Genomic DNA, 18,512 nt, shown 5'->3' with positions numbered 1-18,512 from the left:
TAATGTATGCGTTACTTTGACACCATAGCAGCTGTTGATAACTAGGGTCTCTTGTTTTGAGATCAGTTTTACACAAAAAGCCACTATTCAGTATCCCAAGTGTTAAAATTATGGAAATTAATGACACACCTAATTCCTAAAAAACTGCCACTTAAATGCCTGCATTTAATCTTTATAAAAAGTGCAAGAGGGGTGACTTTTTCAATATGCTTTAAGGAAACTATTTTTCATTTTTGATGAGATAGAGGTCTTTAAAACTTATCTATCACATATGATACGTTTGGCATTATAGGTTTAAGTCCTTTACTCTGGACCACAGCAATTTGGTTTGAGAGTTTGAAAAACTGAAAATAATAAAATGGCATACAGTATTAAGTCATTGTCATTGTCCTTCATCATTCTTCTAAGGTATGTCACAACTGACCAAGGCTATAGGGTCATTTGTAGCATCTCACTCCTTGTTTCGAGGATGAAGCCATGCATTTTCTGTTTGTGTTACACAGACATTTTCTAGAACAGTAGACACTTAATACTAGTTTGTACAGTAGTTTGAAGATCCTGGGTTAAAAAAATTCAGTTAGGGACAGAAATGTCGAAAAAAATGTTACAACTGTCCCCGGTTCTCCCCCACAAATCACTTATGTATTACTTAAAGGGGGGGCTTTTCAGAATGTTTTAGGGAAACAACACAGGCTCATGGTGGGGGCTTATAAATAGGTCTATTGAGAATAGTAGTCCGATTAGAGCACCACAGTTTACATGTTTAGCATAAAACACATTCTCTTTAGTATCTATGTCATGGAAACATGATTGACACCTTGATCTCTTCACAGGGGTTAGGGGCTGTTTGTGTAGTCGTCACCCGCCCACCCCCTTCCTCCTCCTTCTCCTACCCCCTTCCTCCTCCCACCTCCCCTTCGAGGCGTCAGTGACGTGCAGATAGAAAGCGGGACCTGCCCTCTCGACGCCATTTTTCGGTCTCGTACTCGCACTTCTAGTGGCTCGGATGAGGGGGGGACGAGTAGAAACAGGGGAAAGTATAAAATATAGAATCGTTAAGCCGGAATCCCTCGTGAGTGGTCCAGGGTTGCACGCGGGTGCTACAACTGAAAGTAGTAGCACCTGAGATGCACGCGCATGAACCAAGCCGCTGCTGTGTAATAATTTTTTGTGTGAAGACGTGTTGCGGGCCGCCATTTTTTTGCTGTGCTGCCTCTAAAGTCTGCTCCGACTCAAGAAAGGAGATTGAAAATCCTGCTCCCATGACGCGTGCCTTACCATAAGAACAAGAAGATACAAAGTTTCCACTTCGACCCCGAACAGAGGCAACGGGCAACCTTTAGCAGGCATGAGGATCTGACTAATGAAAAAGTAAGGCCACCCTTTCCGTTCTCGTTACTGACACTGACTGGAGGAGACACATTATAAGAAGAGAAGCCTGGTGTTTTCTCGGAAGGCGGAACAAAAAAGGGAAGCTTCATTGATCAATTGTTGCTTCGCTCTGAGTCGATGTTTGTCGCTAGTTTGTCGTATTCCTACCCTGACCGCTCCGACTGTTTCTCTGCCATTGACTGGTGAACGCAGGAAACCACGTTATGCTTCAAAGTTGGATGGAGTCAGTCACAGCCTGTGTCTGAAATCGTCTGGTTGTTTTTGTGTTTTCCTTTCGGTCTCTGGAGCCTGCAGCGTTGGTGAAGAGATCTGTCTCAAACCTCACAGGGCGAAGAATGCCCTGCCCTGCATCTTCCAAATCCCACAGTTTGCTGTGATTGGCCAATTCCAACCACACGCCTTTTAACTTATTGTCTAGCCTGACTCCTAATATTCATTTTTCGCTTTTGTTGATTTAACTTATAATTGAACAGAAATGTCAACTGCTCGGTTTGAGTCATCTGATCGCTCTGCCTGGTATTTTGGACCCGTGTCACGACAAGAGGCACAGAATAGGTTACAAGGACAGAGACATGGCATGTTTCTTGTTCGAGACTCGTCCACCTGCCCTGGTGACTACGTGCTTTCAGTATCTGAAAACTCCAAAGTGTCTCACTATATTATCAACTCTTTGCCAAGCAAGAGGTTTAAGATAGGTGATCAAGAATTTGAGAACCTTCCTGCTCTACTGGATTTCTACAAGATCCACTACCTGGATACGACCACGCTGATAGAGCCAGCACCCAGGTAAGGAACTCATCGGGTCTGCTGTGTGATTGTAAGATGTTCATCATGACACCATAGAGTCCTCTTGGATGTGTCACAGTGCTTGATGTAGGTTAACAAGGGGTCTCTATTTTTATCTAAACTAACCCACTTTCTGTCAGACTGCGGTGAGGCAACCAGTTTTCCAGGTTGAAACTGGTGCACACACACACACACACACACACACACACACACACACCACACACACACACACACACACACACACACACACACACCAGCGCTGAAGATACACTTACAGCTTTCTGTTGGCTTGTGTTGTGACTTGACACACTGTATAGAGAGTATAACAATGATACTCAGATGTTACTAACATGGCCAATACATTTGACTAAGACTGTATTGATTTTACTTCTCATCAAATATTTCCCTGTCTCCATTATTTCTCTTTCCCCAGGTACCCAAGCACAGTTCCCTGCCCCATTCAGCCGATTGGAGGTCCTGATGAGAACCAAGAGTATGTGCGGACTCTGTATGACTTTACCGGCAGCGATGCAGAGGACCTTCCTTTTAAGAAAGGGGAGATTCTTATCATCCTGGAGAAGCCAGAGGAGCAGTGGTGGAGTGCCAAGAGCAAAGAGGGGCGTGTCGGGATGATCCCTGTGCCCTACGTGGAGAAATTGGTACGACCCTCCCCTCACCCTGGCCAACCCTCCCATGGATCGCGCAACTCCAACAGCTACGGAATCCCCGAACCCTCCCACGCACTTGTCCACGCCTACGCCCAGCCACAGACGCCTACGCCATTGCCCCCTGGGACACCTGGAGCAGTTATCACACCTCTACCATCCATGCAGAACGGCCCGGTCATGGCGAAGGCCATCCAGAAACGTGTGCCATGTGCCTATGACAAAACAGCTCTCGCTCTAGAGGTATAGTGGAGTGGGATTTCTTATTATCCCCTTAATTCTTTTATTCCCCATCTGTCCTCTTCTTTTCCTCTCTGTCAGAATGATTTCACCTGCAATTCAAAGTATCATTTGATTTGATTGGTTGTGTTGGTTGTGGGCTTTTTCACTTCATTATTTCCCAAGCTTTGAGACAAGTTTGTTTGAGGTTTCAAAAATTTAGGTTCATTGCAAACAGCAATATCCTCAGTCAACATTTTCAATTTGTGGAAATACTTAAACGATACTGTTTAGAATGAACTCATTTAACCATTTAGTGGGTTTGTTATTTGGTGGCCCCTCTGTTTAAACATCTGCAGAGCTTATAGGGTCTTTAAACAGCAGTTTTAAAATCAGTGCTTCTCTCACGACTGGGTTAGAAGGTTTAACCTGTCTCACCTCTGACGTCTGCGGCTATGAGTTTTTTCTAAGCCTGTAACCACACCCATCGGCCCTGAAGTCCACAAACCAAGACACACAAAAAGATCAAGATTTGCGGGCAAGAATTATCTAGTGACTGACAAAAAATTGACCAGTGTTAATTTACAAAACACCAGGATCCAGTTTAGCTTCCTCCACACCAACTAGAACGTACTTTACTTGTAAGTTCAAACACTTTCCCTGCCTGTTACCAATCACCCAGCTGTATAAAACACTTCACTCTGATTGGTCAAACTCCTATAAAAGATAATGAAATTTGAATAACTGCTGCAGTGCACCATCAGCATTTCCTGTTAAAATTTCAGTACAAATATTGTTTCCACACCCAGCAGTGTAAAGCCTATGGAGAATATTTTTACAGTACCTGTTATTTCCTAGCGGTGTGGAAAAAATAGTTACAGCATTGTGTCCCGATACTTTGACCGTTAATAAAATGACATTTCAACTCCTAATATTGATGTTTCTGTTAAAATAAAAAATCATACTTTAAGGAGTTGGAAGTACAACACGTCTTCCACGCCTCCACTGCCATAGATGGCGCCGAAGAGCTAGTCTGCTGTATGTTGCCCTTCAACTGTATAATAGATATAATCTCAAAAAGTATTCAAAATATTTTATTCCTAAACTTGATTATGTGTGTTTGATGCCGTTAGCATCATTTTTTTCTCTCTCTATTCTTGGGTCAGATAGTTTAAAATCATTTTAAGTTGAATTTTGACAGCTTAGAAGACTTATGAAATAATAATCCTAGTCATGTTTTGTGCAAAGTAGATGTTTTATAAGTAATGTTGGTTACACCAAGTGACATTTATCACTTTCACCAACTGACCAAGTCGTTCACCAATAATTTCTTTGCAACATCAGTTTAATGTCACAGTGGTTTAAGTGACAAACTTGATGCACTTTATGTTTTCAAGTTAAGTGTTCGTATGAAATACTAGATCTGACTTTCTTTATTTCAAACGCATAAAAGAGAAAAGTTGAACAGTTCACTGTAGAATTTTGCAGTACATCATAACATTGTGATATTGTAATACTGTTGTATCATGACAAAAGTATCGTGATGTGTATCGTTCTTGCCAATACTCACCCCTACATTGTACATATTCTTTAACAGATTCTACATTTTGGGGAGTGTTAATGTTTTATAGTGCAAGTTAAATCTACCATAGCTGCCATCAGTTAGTTAGTGAAAGACTGGACTTTGTCTGTTTTTGCCAACTACTCTTGCAAAATTATGTGGCAGAATATTCACTGCATTATTCACTGTAGTTTATCCTTAATCCCATCAATGTGTTAAATTTGGAACCTCATAAATAAGTTTTGCTGAAAAGCCATCTGACATTAAAAAAAGAAGTGAAATGATAGAATTCACCCATGATATGTCTGTAAGTAGCACTACCCCATTTCTTGTCAGGCCTAAATGTGCTCTAATCTGAAAGTGCACTTGTCACAAGCTAGAAATGACGGCGGGGGGAAGCCACAGAAATGTTGGTGGTTTTGTGTGTGAAAAATGACTGGAGGCTTCTCTACATTCTTCTTTAAGCTTCAGACCAAGCTCTCAGTGTGTGATCACACCAAAACACTCACAGCCCAAACACAGACACTCTAACCACCTCCCTGTTTGGGCTGGGCTCTGCCTGAAGACAGCTTCAGCTTGTTGCTCTGGTCACTGGTCTCATCCTGATACTCCCTGCCAGAATTCGTTGAAAGCATCTGAAGCTACTCTTGTTTAGTATTTGATAAATAGATACTGAAACCTTTAGGGCAGGGCTCTGCAACCTTTACTTTCAAAAGAGCCGTTTTGCCTCAGCTCACCTGGATGAAAGTCATTCGCAAAATCTACTTTATCTTCACATTAAGACAAAAAAAAAAGTGTATAATCAGGTGAATAACTATCTAAAAGTGAAGTTTTAGTGTTTATAAATTTGTACATGTGATTTCTTAGTTGTTTTTTTATTGCTTTATTTCATTTATTTTTTAATAAATTAGCAAATTTAAGAAAAAATAAATTTGTAGTGTCATAGATTTTATAAATTTTGCAAAATTTGGAAATTGAAAAAAGATAAAAAATTTGCAAAATAAAAAATGAATTTAAAAATGTGCAAAATTTCAAAGAAATTGATGAAATGTCATGAATTTGCAAAAAAATAACCTAAATAATGCAATTTCAAAATTTTGCTTCATTTCCAAAAACTGTAAAAACCTTCTGAAATTGCAAAAAAGAGGGATTTATATAAAAAAAATTAAGAAATTTGCAAAATCTTTAAAAAATGTGGAATTCTTTTTCTTAATTTGCAAAAATGTCAAAAATTGAAATGAAAAAAAAAACTACTACAAAAAAATCACAAAAAATTAAAGCTTTTTTTCAAGAGGTGATGCATTTTTAGTCCAAATTTTATATTATGATTTTACTTAGTGTATATGTTGAGGGTTCAGTTGTTAAGGACTTGTGCTGTTTGTCTATTCGACATGACTGTGTTATCTTAACTTGGAATCAGTCTAAAATAAACCTTTTCAGCAGCTATCAGATGGTGTGCAGAGACTCTGTGTACACTGACCACAGTATTGTGACTCAGATTCTACCATCAGTCTGCTGTAAAGCCCAAATACTTAGGTTGTCCCAGTGGTCCCCTGGTTCCAGCTCCTGCTGGCCTGCAGACTGCTCAGCATGCAGCAGCTCTGTCCTGTTTCTCAGCATTGAACTCTGGCTAATGCAAACTGTGCCTGTCTTCACTGTGGTAACATGTTGAAGCATGTGATGTGGTGCATAAAGTACACTTCACACATACATTGTTGAAGCTCTGAAATGTTCCACTCTGGTGGCAGACAGAGCTCCAGTGATGCCCTGGAGAGAAGGATGCATACTAAAGACATCTCTGCTTGTCTTTGCTCTCAGACTGACACAGGTCTGTCTGTGGCTACAGGGTGTAAGGAGTCTTCCTCATGGCTCTTGTTTTGAGTAGTGGTGTGTATTTGGACTCTGAGAAGCCTTGGGAATGATATTCAGGTTGGAGAAGCTGAGCTCCCTTTAACAACATTAGTCCTGGTTTCTGCTCCTTCCCGTGTGCTGTCTGTGAAATGTTATTGGTTATGACTCAAAACACCAACCATGAGTTTCCCAGTTGATGAAAGTGTGTCTCTGAGGCCTGGGTAGACATGTTAGCCTGTCTCCACTCTTTGTCTTCACTAGTTTGTATTCTTTCTTTTTATCACCTGTAAAACATGACTTGGTCTGCAGAGTTTTTGTCCAATCAGAGATGAGCATGTCATACAAAATTACAATTCAATACTTAATGCTAACTATTCACTGAATATTTGGGTAGTTCCCTGCTCCCAAGGCAGATAAAGAGATCCATGTAATGACAACGAAATGATGTGTCATAGGCTGGTCATTTATGGATCTGATTACATATTTAAATTTAGTTTTTCTTGGCAAAGTTTGCTCCAAACCACTTTTTTAATTACGTTTTCAGAACTGTTTGTCTTTACCAAAGTCTGTGTTTTTCTCCAGTTCTGGATCTCACAGTGCTGTTTTTTTTGTCTTCAGCTTAACTGGCAGTCATGCTTTAGGATTTATCTATGTTATTATATAAGTGCTTTGTTATTTTTTGGCTAACAGCTTTCAGGTGTCATACAGCCACCAGTTATATCACATTACAACCAGTAGTGGTTCTTAAGTAATCATTTAAAAATGATACAAATCAGATAGTTCAACTGACTGCTATCTCATTGTCTTGTGTTTCAATGTTTTGTTTTTTCCCCCTCCGCCTCTGGTTGATGTGATATAACTCATACAAGCTGTTTACAGTTGCAGTTTAAAAAACAGTCTAGATAACATGAGAAAACATCAGTGCCAGTTGTCTTAAAGAAACACAGACAAAGAAAGAAAGAAAGAAGGAAAGAAACGTGCTAATCCAGTTAAATTCAGATCTGATCTAATTTCTGCAGCTCAAGTTCCAAAACTACCATTTTAAAAAATATTTACAAAAAACGTTCACATGCAATTTTTGGCAGGTTGTTCTAGGATAAATACCCAGATCAGTGTACAACAACTTTGCACAGTTTCTCTGTGGCTCTGCAGGGATTGTCAATTGATTCGTCCTGCTGCATTTAACAGAAACGTTTTACGAGACAACACCATCCACAAGTCAGTGGCATAAGAAGTTGCTCATCTTTGAAAATTCAGAGTGCTGTACAGACCTTATATACTTCATCAAGGCTGTTAATGTACCCGGCCTACCATCATAAGTAAGGCACATAACGTGGGAAACAGTGATCACATGTCAAAGGCCTGCACTGGAAGAGGAGCTGAACTGGGCAACAAACAATCCAAAGGCCAACCTGAGCCTGCTCCAGTCACTGCCTGTTATTGTGCTTCTTTTGTTTAACTCTGAGGATATGACACCCTGTGAGAGTCAATGTTCATTAAAAGAGAAACATGCACTGGAAAAACTAAAGCAGGGCTTTGTTGTGTTATCCTTTTGGTCAAACAGCTGAGAGCAGGGGGCTACAGTCACAGACATAAGTGTTAATGGGCAAACCCAGATTAAGTCCATTAGGATCTTTTTCTGTTTATCCATTACACCAAGGCTTAACCAGCCACCCAAAGGGTCCACAGCTCCTGTTTGGATCCAAATCCTGTTCTCCCCGGCACCCTGTCAGTGTGCATCAGTTACCTTAGCTTCTGTGAGATAAATATTCATGTTGCCTGTGTTTTGGCAACAGTTTTCTGTGCGTTTCCACACTTCAGATACGCCTCTGCTGTGAGGAAAATCACACACCTAGGGAGAGAGAGGGACTGAAAGCTGTAGATGATTCAATGCTTGATGCTGGGTTTATTTATAGTCAGTAGTTCATTATGTATTCAGATTTGTTGTAAAGAAAGGGTCCTCTTAATCCCCCCTCTGTTTATAAAACCAGCCACAAAGCTGAAAACTGTTTTGAGGTTTTACACAGTTAACATGATGCTGTGTTGCTCTGAGGTTTCACATTTTTTGGTTTCCTGGGTTTTACAATGACTTTACATTGTGGCAGCAACTGGCTTAACACAATGGTGCTTTCACTTTTTAAAGGTTTGAAGTCTGCATTGAGATTGCTAGTCTGATATTTGGCAGTGTTTTACATTGTTTTTTAGCAGTGGTGATGTTAGCTGTGAGAGCCATTGTTCAGCACAGGGAGGAAGAGTTTTTTACTAACAAAACAAATATAATTTAGTCATTTGAAAAAGTGCTGCACGATATGGCCAGAAATTAATATCGCAATATTTTTGGGGTACAATACACAATATACATTAGATATTCTGATATCAGCTCTAAATCACCATATAAATGTGAATTTCAACCCTTTGATGCATAAAACCACACCAGTATAAAGATTCAAGCAGACCCCTCAGTTTGATTTTTCAAAATTTTCATGCAAGAAAAAAAAGGGGGAAAATTACAATCAGGTAAAGTTTAGCAAACCTTATATATGTAACCAAACTTTATGTAGTTACATATTTTCAGTTCCAGTTAAATGTATTATATTATATTATATTATATTATATTATATTATATTATATTATATTATATTATTGTCATACCTTAAAAATAACATAAACTAAAGCTGTAGTTGATTTAATATTTTCATTTTCAATAATCAGCTACCTGGATGTTGTTAGTCATGCTGAGAGGACTCTAGTGACTTCTGCTTTTGAGCCTGGGGTCTGGTTTTATTGTATTCTCCTCCTTTTCTGTTTCCTTTGCAGCTCTGTCCTGTTTATGGACTGTTGTTACAGTCCATAAACACATATTCGTACACTAGTGTTGTCAGGTGATTAAAAAATTAATCTAATTAATTACAGGATTTGCAATTAATTAATCTAATTAATCACATTTTAATCTCATTTCTGCTTAAGGCCCCAAAATAAAGAATTTGAATTCCAGGACATTAAAATTACATTAAAAAACATTTAAAAAAAAAACATTTAAAAATAAGGTGGAAATAAACAACACATTTTTAGGTACCCTGAGGCAAATGCAACACATGAAAAAAGTTTTATGATTCTATCTTTACAAAATCTACACAGTCCTGCACCTAAGATAAGCTGATTTAATTTTTAGGCCGGTTTTTGCTTCTGTCACATTTTTACTCAATGTGGACTCAATTTTCACTGCAATATGAATTTCTATACATCTATGAGGTCAGGAGAACCAGGGCTAAAGGCTAAAAACTGTGAGGAACTATGTACAAAACACTTTATTCAAGTCTTGGATCAAAGAAGAGTGAAGTATTTTATGTTTTACATGCTCTGAACACACAAACTGTTCCTCATAACGCGTTAATTTGCGTTGTAATTAATTGATCTAATTAATGTGTTAAAATGACAGCCCTTGTATAAACTTGTGGTGTTGCCACAGAACCTTGTTTGTTCTTTAATGATATCACAGCATGCAGTATTTGGGTATTCAGCTGTAAAATAACGCCAAATGAAGCTCCTCTCTGCCATCATGCGTGGAGCAGTGCACAGCTGAGTGCCGTGACTGAACGGCAAGCCGGACAGGGGGGAGAAGCAGAGTGCGCAGAGAAATGAAAGTGAAAGTTAAAAACACATGGTCACATTTGTTTCTGGTTGTGGAGAGCAGGGAGAGAATCGTACAGGGATCATACAGGCAGCAAAGCAAGTCCAAATAAGCAGCTGCGCTGTTTAAAACAAGCCCAAAGAACCCATAACCTGCGACTGATGAGATGTGAAAGCAACTTCTTCCCCTCCTCTCCTGATGCAAAAACACGCATGTGCAGGAGAGATTTTTAGGTGGGTGGGGAGTGTGTGCTCGCGGTGATATGAGCACTGGCTGAGCAGCAGAGAGTGGAACAAGCAAATCACAGAAGAGATTTATGTTCCGACGTCTATTGTACTCAGTGGTTGCGATGTCAGTTTATACATCTCACGTGCAACAACCTGCGATACGTCGCGTATAGGCAATACACCCCCCACCTCTAGCTGAAAAGATATATTACAGGCTGTTTTTGTTGGTTAATATTGATAAAATGTAGTTTCCATAGCAGCGTTTTATGATGCGTGAGATTCTTTTTCCATAGATGCAGTTAAATCTGCAGTTTCTCACTCCTGGTGTGAAACATGGATTAATGTATCCCCCTGGACCTGGTTGCCTCAGCTTCTTCAGAGCAGGAGGGGGCTGGGTCTTTAGCAGATAGAACATGATACTAAGAGCATACTGCAAAAGCCACAGGTTAATAATAATTATACCAAGGGTGGTTTTTATATTCTCATCACTGCAGTATGCAAACACACAGATGTGGGGTCAACTTTGCTGATCTTGTCTTGACAGCAGTTCCACTCCGTTGGCCTCGTGCATCCATTTCTATATGTGTTTGGTCTTGATGGTAAACACCCATGGTGGAGCTCACTTGTGGTTAATTTGATGGAGTAAAAACCTGCTAGGTTTTTGCAGCAGCTCACCCCAACTTCACATGCACGGTTGACTGGAGAGCTGGCAGAAAAAGTCAGGGTGATGGTTTCTGGCTGTTTGTGTTGACACATGTTCCCCTCCTTGAAGATTTCTTAAACCCTTCAGAAACACTGTGCGTGTGTTAACGCAGCTATAAAGAGAACACTTCAGCAGGTTTGATAGTTTTTGCAAATCCAATTCTTAAAAACCTTTTACTTTTGTCTGCAAGAAATCTGAATCTCTCTCTCACTGCTGCTGATTATTTTTTTCTCAGTATTTTCTGAATTCACAGTAGCTTGGTGGTTATCTTTCATTGTCCAGTATTTCGAAATCCGAGATTTTTCTGCTTTATATCTTTTAATTGAGGCATTTATTTTGAAAATCTAAAAAAGGGGTAGAGCATGCCTTGTTATAGTATGCAGAAGTTTACACATAGTGTAGTTTTGCAAAGTTGTGATTTCTGTATTTAAAAGAAGAAGTGCTGGAAAGTTCCTTGTGGTAATTTCTTTTATTTGCTTCTATCTTGCTCTGTGCTGTTTGTGCACGCTGCCTGGCCTCACGTTACCTCTGAATATTTGACTCAGCATTTATCAGGTTTACATAGGCCTGTCACGATAATCAATAAATCAATTAACCGAACGATAAATAAAAACGTCCTCGGTAAGTTTGCTAGCCTCGTTAAACTGACACGTGCATGCATGTTTGTTTTCCTCCTCGCTTTCCACCAAAGAGGCTAAATGAGAAGATGGCTCACTACGTCTGTCTTTCCTAACATCGGGTTGCATAGGTTCTGTAGCAGATTTAGTGGATTTATAGCGGAGTGAGCATCTGTCAAAAATGCGATCTTTGGGGTGAAGACGGGGCTGCTCGCGCATAGGGTAGCGTAAGTGAGCGTCCTGAGGGGTAAGGAGGAAACACACGCCAATATGAGTGATGGCACCAAAGATACGGTTCTTAAGCTGCCTGCCACAGTCCCAGTGTGGGAATATTTTGTTTTTTATCAGAATGAACAAAGTGTGAGCTCATGAACACTAACGAGCTGATATGTCGCATTTGTTTGAAAATAGTGGCGACGAAGAAGAAGAAGGGGAGGTGCAGCGGAGCCTTGTTCTTTGACAATCCGCTCTTACTGAGGCTTTTGGTCTGCAAAGTAAATAGAAATAAAAGCGCCAAATGGTGGGCGCTCAAAGACAGCTACTTTGCCAAAGAAATGTAGCCCTTCAATACGGTTGAAGTTATAGTTTTTATTGTTTTTTTGGGGGGGGAGTTTTGTTTTTTCTTTAGAGACAAGGTCTATGTTTTATTGTTTTTGATTAGTATGAATTATTTTCATTGACATGTATTTTTTTCTAAAAGAGAGTCCATTTCATTTTCATTGTATTTTTTTTCTCTTTCTTGTTTGTTAAATTTATTATATTTTTTGTTAAATTTATTTTATTTCAAAGATCCTGACCTTTTAATTACAGTTTAATACTCTTAAGAAATTAAAGTTTCTTGCTTTTGTTATGGTGTACTCACTTTATTATCCCATTTATCATAATTACATCAATGAAAAAATGGAAAAAAAATCAAAATAATATTGACAATAATATTGTTTATCAGCAATAATATTTTGGAAAATTATTGTCTTGCAAAATTTGTTATCGTGACAGGCCTGATGGTCTTTGGTTTAGTGCTGTGGCTGTTTCAGGACCTCTCAGCCCAAAAGCAGACGTTATGAGTCAGAATGTATTCATTTGTGAAACAGCAGATGAGGGGTTATGATATTGATATTAATCTCCTGAAAGTGTTAGGACACATTGCTGATGTGTTTTCTCTTGTGTTTTTTATAGCTAAAATGTGTTAAGTGTGTTTTGTTTATAGCACTGCAGCTGTTTATCTAACTTCTAGAAGTACAAAGTTAACAAGGACTTTTTTAAGTGAGGGTGTTGTGTTAGTGTCTTTATTCAGCACAAAGCGTCGTCTGAAAGCTTTGAGAGAGAGAATCTGGTTTTATAACATTTGAACTTGCTTAATCTGGTTGTTTCAAGGTTTGGAGAATTATTTGACAGACTCATGTGATTAAAAAAAAATCTCTCCATTCCAGGACGGTATGAAGGATTATTGCTACAAATAATATGCGAGGCTATTTGTCCTTGAAGCGTCGTTCTGAAGTAAAAGCTACAAATAGCGTGCCCTCACATTCCAGCTTCAATGGTGTTTTGACGATGGACTCCTTTCTCTTTTAATCCTGATAAAGAACATATGGCTTTGACAGATTGGGGTCAGATTCAGTGTCACAAAGCCATCTGAGTGAAAGCTAGGTGCTCCTCTGAGGCCAGTGTAAACCAGTGTGTGTGTGTGGGGTGTGTAGATCTGTGTGACAGTTAAATGCTGTAAATTCATCTCTCTGGATTTTGTATGTTGTATGAGCTCCTTTGTTACAACTTTGACTTTAAATACGTCTTAACTTGAACATCCTCTAAGTATTTTTCATAAGCTGTGATAAATGTGGACTCTTGAAGCTGCTCACTCTCTTTTTATTTTCACTGTGTGTGTTAGAAATGGTCACGTGCAGCACTGAATCATTAAATGAACTTCTTTTTTTTTTTTTTTTGACATGAAGCGGTTTTTGTGCCGTGCGCTGTTATCACCATACTTTCATATTTTGTTTGTATCATATCACTTTTTTGCTCCATTTAGTTTGTTTCACAGCCGCAGCCAGTGACCCACAGTTTCATTTAAGGCTGAATCGATCTAAACGTAGTCAAAGTCAAATCATGTTCCGCTGCCCAAAATGACGCTTCAATTATTTGTTCCTGTTTTTCAGGGCAGCAAAACATCAGTCCCTCTCAGCTCACAGGAGCACCATGTTTCCATGTTTCAGACTTTTTTTGTCATCCCCATCTTTAAACCACAGAGAATAATTGAATCAGCTTGTGATTTTAAGTCTGTATGAGCCAGAGTAGCTTTCCCAAAGACCCACACAGTATTTTTTAACACCAGTTCCAGACATGTAGCTGTTTTGTGTAGACTTAGACTGATGTGCTTTTTCAATACCGATAATTAAATATCAAGAAGGCCGATACCCAACATTTGGAGCTGATATTTAATTGCAGTAAAATTGAAAATATCGGCGTATTAATTTTAAATAATAATAACTAAAACACTTAATGATGTTGAAATGTCATTGAGCAAAGCAGCATGTCTTTGAAAGTTAAATGAAAACTTAAAAAAAAAAAAAAAACAGGGACTGGCATGCACAGGTTTCACTTCTGATTGGCTGTTGCCTGAGCCATGGCCCTTGAGTGTTACCAATCAGGTGGTGGTGTGGGTGGGACAATGCTGGAGACGGAGTAGTGACTGCAGACAGAGAGGTGCAGCTACATCAGAGCCATAATAACAGTTTTATTCAGATTTTTAAAAAAGGCAGATGTGCCTCAAAATGCCAAAAAAATCATGCATTAGGTGGGCATTCCACTATCGGTTGATTTGTGTTGTTTATTTCTTCCTGCACTCTGTCATAATAGTTCAGTTCCTGTTTAAAAACTTTTGGCATGACAATGTATCCTTACCTCCAGGAAGAAATGCTTGTTTTGTATCTTTATCACTTCTGACCATCAGTTAATCTTCAATGATTTATTTCTCCCCAAAGTTTAACAAGTGTTATTTCAAGATGCTCCACGAAAGTATTCTCATTTCTGAACCTGCTTATGTTGTATTAGTAACAGATCATACATCAAGACAAGGAGTAGGGATGCTCGATAAAATCAGAACATTATCTTTATCAGCCAATATTGGCTTCAAAATGAAATATCAGATAGTGCAGATTAAGAAGTCACGTAATGGGCTCCTGTTTTAGGTTAATTTGAGTTCAAGCAGCAGTCTGTACAGTACATGTAGCTGACTCATTTAGGCAGATCTAATGTCAAAGAGTCAAACAGTTTATTTGATTTAGGTTTAATTGTTGTACAGTGGCTCTTCTCGCATGTTTCCTGTGAACATAGGTTATGTTTACTAACTATGTCAATTGTGAGTATTGTTATAATTGTCTCAGGGAGAACGTCGTCCAAGTTTTAAATGGAGTTCTTAGTATTATTTTGTTTGCTAGTACTTGCAATAAACAAATATGCAGCATTAAGTATTTTTCTTATTTTGCACGAGAACTGAATGATACATAAAAAATGCGATAAGATTATTCACCACATCACTGTACGCTTCTTCTGAGAAATTTTAGGATCTCTGCAATTAGGTATGCGGGAAAATATCCGTATTGGTAATCGGCTGAATGAGTTGTAAAATACTATCATAAAGGATATTGTGCATCCCTAATAAGGAGTCTGATCTCATTGTAATAAAGCATGAGTACAGCACTTTGCAGCATTTAGCAAGTTATAGTGGCAAGAAACAACTTTCCTTTAACAGACAGAAGCCCTGAGCAGGACCAGAGTCCTTTTGGGGTTAGAAAGAAAGAGTAAAGAAATGATCTGCTTAGCTAAAACTTTTAAGGACATTTCAAAAATAATAGTCACTTTTTAATTGTGATGAAATTGAATTTAACAAAATTGGCTTAGATTTCTAATCCTGCTCACCTGCAAACAAGAATAAAAGCTGCAGTGCCCATCAGTGGTAGTGTATATACATTATATTACAGTGTTAAATTCATGATATGAAGAATTAATTTAATGTAAAATACTTCATCAAGTCTGACAGACTCAAATTAGGTTTTTCTAAAGCCCAGAAATAAAAGTTTTTATATGACTCCAAAAAAGTTCATGTCTTCATAGTTTAACCACCAGAAAAATCAAAACCAAATCAATCAATTACTGCAGCCTGTCCTATGTCTTCTCAGCATTTTCTGAATTTATAAGTTAATTTTCTTTTTATCTTCCAAGTATTTTTACTTTTATGTCTGAAAAAATGTCATTTGTCAGTAAATAAAATCAAAACTGATTAAATAGTTTGCACTGTGCCTCTGAAGATTGGACTCTTCACAGTTTTGCAAAGTTGTGATTTCTGTGTTTAAAGGAGAAGCATCACTCCTGTAGGACACATCAGTCAGATACAGCCTCTGAATGCTGCAGTGACAAAAAACTGGGGCATGTTTTAGCTCCTACGCTAACAGCTAAAGTCTGCTTACCTGTCTGTCAGGTTAGCCATGCCTTGGATTGAACAAACTCATGTCAAAAGTCAGAGTTCATTGTGTGGTGAAGAAGAAGACAGACTTAAATGTTTTCTTGTTGTTGTATTTGGATTATTTCATTAAACATCACGCTGCTGACTAAATGGAAATGTTGATATTTTACATTATGTGTTCTGTTGAGCACGTTGGCCATGATTCTCTAAAAGTGAATTTTCTGCCTCTCTCCACAGGTGGGTGACATGGTCAAGGTGACACGGATGAACATCAGCGGGCAGTGGGAGGGAGAGGTGAACGGACGAAGGGGTCTCTTCCCATTCACCCATGTCAAAATCATAGACCCCCAGAATCCAGATGAGAGTGACTGACCTTAGAGTCCAACTGGACCTTCAAGCCAGTATCGACCTGTACCTGATGTGCTGGCTGTCTCCACCCTCCTCCCGCCAGTGTCACAACGGTTACGTGCTTGCCTGCTTGTTGCGGTACAATGATAACGACCCCTCTGTTGTTGCCAGCCGTCGCGAGGCTTTCTGACTGTTTACAGCTTTGGACGTTGGATCCAAACTAAACCTGACCCTGTTTCTCCCAGCTCCTTCCCCTGTGTCTCAGCTCAAGGCTGGGCGGTGTTTCTTTTTTTTTTTTTTTTTTTTTTTGCATTTTAGTGTCCTTTTCATTTCCAGATCACTGGGCATCAGTGTGAGTGTGTCTGTGTACGAGTGTGTATAATTGCATGTGTGTGTGTGATCCTAATAGATATTCACCATCATCCCATTTTCTTGTTTTGATTTGACTTCCTGTATATGTTCTGTTTGAAGTCTTGGGGAATTTGGAGCGTGTTGGTGCGTGTTTGTTTTGTTGATGTGAGGACGTTGTACAAAGTAGGGGAACACAACATCCCTATGGACTTGGGAGAGCACTGAGGCAACAAGGAACTAACCAGCCAGTCAAATGTTTTTTCTCCAAACAATCAAGTCACTGTTGTACCTTAAGCATCACACAGTCACACACACACACTCATCGGCCATGCGCAGGTCAGGCTGACGGGCTTCAATGTGTACGTGATGTGTGACCGGAGTCGGAAGCTGGAGTGATGATTTGCTCTTCAACCTGGCACAAGTCTGGCTGACAGAGTTATTTATCTTTTGTTATAAGACATGACAAGGCCATATGTGAGTTCATCCTTTTCTTATTTGTGCCACATGATCAACTATAGTTCTCTTTGCTTTTGTGTTTTTTTTTTTGTGACATAGAAAAGTTGTTTAGGAAAGGGGTACCTCTGCATGTCCTCTCTTTACTGTCTGCCACATCGTCGCCACCTAAGCGGACGTTGCTTAGAGATTAGCAGGTCTGTAGTGCAGACAGCACCAAGCACTAGAAGATACTTTTTAACTCTCTGCAAAGAAGTGCAAAGCTCAAAGGTTCAAAAAGTCCCAGCAGCAGCAGCAGCAGCAGCCACCGCCCTCGCCAGCACTTCCCACAAGCATCTGACTACAAGGCTAGCTTAAAACGCAGTGAGGGCATGACGAGCAAAGGCTTCCCGCTGAGGTGAGAAACACTGATGACAGTGGCATAGGTCAGAAAAAGAGAGATCTCAGCAAAGCCAATGAGATCCCGTCAATGCCTTTCACAGAGGGTGACACACATGCACCTGAACGCCTGCAGCGCCCTCTTTAACTTTTCTGATGTGATGTTACCTAGAGTCCATGCTCCAGACAGCTTGTCTCTTAGATTCCCATCAGTGCTCGATGTGTGGTCCTTTTTATGCAAACAGGCTGTTTTGGAGTGGTGAAAATCATCTTTATTCGCTCTGTGCTGCAGGAGAACTTTACCTGATGAGCCGCGGTCCAGCATCAAACAGTCGTTCTGCTGTAAAAATGAACTCAGCCCCTTCCTGTTAACGCTTTGTTTTGAAATCATGGATAGTCACTCAGAGTTTTACTGTGCAGCTTTTAGGGGTTTCAGTTTCTCCCTTTTTTTTTTGAAAGGTTATATTCAGCTTTTTTAAGTCAAGCTTTTTTTTGTTAATGATGATGTTAAAAAGTACCTATGGTGACATTTACAAAAGGGAAAAATGCCTGCTGGTTGCCTCTGTGCATGACCTCTTGGTCGGGGAGACGGTCCCACCCGGCCAAATGCTGCTTCATGTCATTTGTCATAATTAAATAAAGGTTTCTTTTATTTGAATCTCACCTGGTCTTTGCAAACAAACCAGTGTGGGTTTTTCCTCATCCAACGTAATGAAATCTACTAATTATTAAGCAATACGCCCTTTTGATTCTTTTCCTGAGGTGAACTTTTGCTTCTCTCATGCTTCTAAGTTGTTTTCCTATTGGCATTAACAGTATTACTGTGCTCTCTTCTCATATTCTAGGAAGCCTGTCTTTTACTTAAGAATTG

General features: G+C 39.3%; 1 protein-coding gene across 1 annotated transcript; it reads left to right on the top strand.

Annotated features, from left to right (window-relative positions):
* Positions 1 to 950: 950 nt before the first annotated feature.
* On the top strand, positions 951 to 18,088 carry crkl (v-crk avian sarcoma virus CT10 oncogene homolog-like). Its single transcript, XM_074690815.1, has 3 exons — positions 951 to 2,178; positions 2,612 to 3,086; positions 16,349 to 18,088. Exons 1-3 carry the CDS (start codon positions 1,868 to 1,870, stop codon positions 16,481 to 16,483), a joined length of 921 nt encoding a protein of 306 aa, XP_074546916.1. The 5' UTR covers positions 951 to 1,867; the 3' UTR covers positions 16,484 to 18,088.
* The last annotated feature ends 424 nt before the right edge of the window (positions 18,089 to 18,512 follow it).

The sequence above is a fragment of the Halichoeres trimaculatus genome, unplaced genomic scaffold (genome assembly GCF_033239565.1).
Source record: "Halichoeres trimaculatus isolate MK-OKI-2021-1 unplaced genomic scaffold, fHalTri1.1 fHalTri1_scaffold_16, whole genome shotgun sequence".
NCBI lineage: Eukaryota > Metazoa > Chordata > Actinopteri > Labriformes > Labridae > Halichoeres > Halichoeres trimaculatus.
Note: the sequence above shows the minus strand (reverse complement) of the source record. Positions and strands in the feature narration are given on the sequence as shown.